Here is a 2,036-nt window from a genome sequence, read left to right on the forward strand (position 1 = left end):
TCATCCAGGTTTTTATGTCTTTAAGACATGCTTGTAATCTTAAGTAGCTGATTGGATTCATTGGGTTTAATGGACAAATATAATTGTGTGTCATCAGCATAACAATGAAAATGTTTCCCATGCTGTTTAATAACTTTACCTAATGGAAGAATATACAAGATAAAGAGTATTAGTCCAAGCGCTGAGCCCTGAGGAACTCCATGACTAACTTTGGTGTATGAAGAAGATTTATTATTTACATTTACAAACTGGAATCTATCAGATAGATATGATTTAAACCATTTTAGAGCTGTTCCTGTAATCCCAACATCATATTCAAGTCTCTAAGAGAATATTATGAGGTGAGGGTGATGAGGAGAAGCTGAGGGGTCTGCTCCAACCTGATGGGTTCTGAAGAACACCAGCCAAGCACAGAGGTGGAAGCTTTATGGGGCAGGGTCAGCCAGAGCCCTGAAGATGGGTCCTCCTGTAGGACAATGATCCAAAACCTCCCACCAAGGCACCAAAGGAGCAAGAAGAACTTTAAGGTCATGGACCTTAAATTACTATTGACCACAGATGAGAACCATCTTCACAATAAATGTTGTCCACCGAGGAACACCCAGACCTGGACCTGAGGTCCGGTTTGTTGTCGCTGAATATTTTCCTCTCAGTTCACGTCCAGCTGTGTGTTTCAGGGCAACATGGGCAGAGAAGAGGTTCTGTTCCTGCGTCTGCACCTCCTGCAGAGCCTCCTGAGTTACCTCGAAGGAGACGACTCTCAGGCCCGACGGCTGCTGTCCAAGGTAGGTCCAGTTGCACGTGTCCTGCCTCAGTCCGATGGACGCCTGAGTTTCTCGTTGGTTGGACAGGTGGAGTCTCTGTATGGACGTCTCTGTCCTGACTCGGAGAAGATGGCTCAGCTGATGGACCTGGGTTTCACTGAGAGAGAAGCTCGGCTTGGACTGAGGGCCTCTGGAGGAGACCTGCATGAGGCCGCCATCCACATCACCACCCGCCGACAGGTAACCCCCACCTGAGAGGGTGGAGACAAACAGAACCATCTCCATGTGTCTGAGGTGTTCCCGGTGGGCTCCTCTCAGGATCTGGTCTTTGATCAGACATCCTCATCTTTTTGGGTCAGGAGCGCCAGGACCTGATGCAGAGGGAGAGACAGAAGAGGAGGAGGAGGACAGAGTCCATCACCACCCTGACAGAGCTGGGGTTCTCCAGGAGAGACGCAGCTCGTGCTCTGCACCATGCCGATGGAGACGTGGACAAAGCTTACTGCGTCAGTAACCCCTGATGGTGTCCAAGTGTCCCCTTCAGACTTTTTTCTTCCTTTTGTCTCAGACATCTTCCTTTTATCTTGGATCGTGTCCTGTTGTCTCGTTTTGTCTCACTTTGTGTGGGTTGTCTCTGGATTTACTTCCTTTGTCTCCTTTGCTTTCTGATTATGTCCCCGTTTGTCTTCAGATCCTGTTGGACTCGTCTCAGGTCGCTCAGACATTCACCAGCCTAGAGGATGTTCTCAGTCCTGAAAAGGTGGACCAGGTAAACCAGACTTTATCCAGATGTTGTCCTTCTGTGTGTCTCAGCAGTAGTCCTCCAGAAGTTGTCCCCATGTCCCCCCTGCAGCTGCTGTATTTGGGTTTTGAAAGGGACTCTGCTGAAGCGGCCCTCAGACTGACAGGAGGAGACGTCCAATCAGCGACTCAGCTGCTTCTGGACAACCAGGGTGTCCTGTCCCCAGATCTCCTGTCCCCACCCTCCACCTCTTCATCCTCATCTCCATCCTCTGAGGAGGCCAGCACCTCCTCCACCTCTACAGGTAAACATCAAAGTCCAGTTTTAACGTAACCATCAGCTGGCTCGGATTGAACAAAATAAGACGTGCAGGTCCGTAGGAACCCCAGTTAAACAAGTCATCCATAGAAACCCCAAAAATATGTCTGGACTTCTGTTTTCAGTTCCAACCATCTGTAGGAACTCCATTAAACCTGGTATGGGTCTGTTTTCAGCCCTACCTGATGGTTGATGTTCAAGGAAGAAAAAAA

General features: G+C 48.9%; 1 protein-coding gene across 1 annotated transcript in view; it reads left to right on the top strand.

Moving 5' to 3' along the window:
* Positions 1–2,036, top strand: part of nub1 (negative regulator of ubiquitin-like proteins 1) — a gene marked incomplete at its 5' end in the record, with an annotated part of 8,799 nt that overhangs the window by 5,077 nt on the left and 1,686 nt on the right. The window contains 5 exon segments of the mRNA XM_037694027.1: positions 678–785; positions 852–1,004; positions 1,124–1,270; positions 1,456–1,533; positions 1,618–1,810. Of these exon segments, the coding sequence (XP_037549955.1) occupies positions 678–785; positions 852–1,004; positions 1,124–1,270; positions 1,456–1,533; positions 1,618–1,810 (679 nt within the window).

Source organism: Nematolebias whitei, chromosome 20 (genome assembly GCF_014905685.2).
Source record: "Nematolebias whitei isolate Nwh7 chromosome 20, NemWhi1, whole genome shotgun sequence".
NCBI lineage: Eukaryota > Metazoa > Chordata > Actinopteri > Cyprinodontiformes > Rivulidae > Nematolebias > Nematolebias whitei.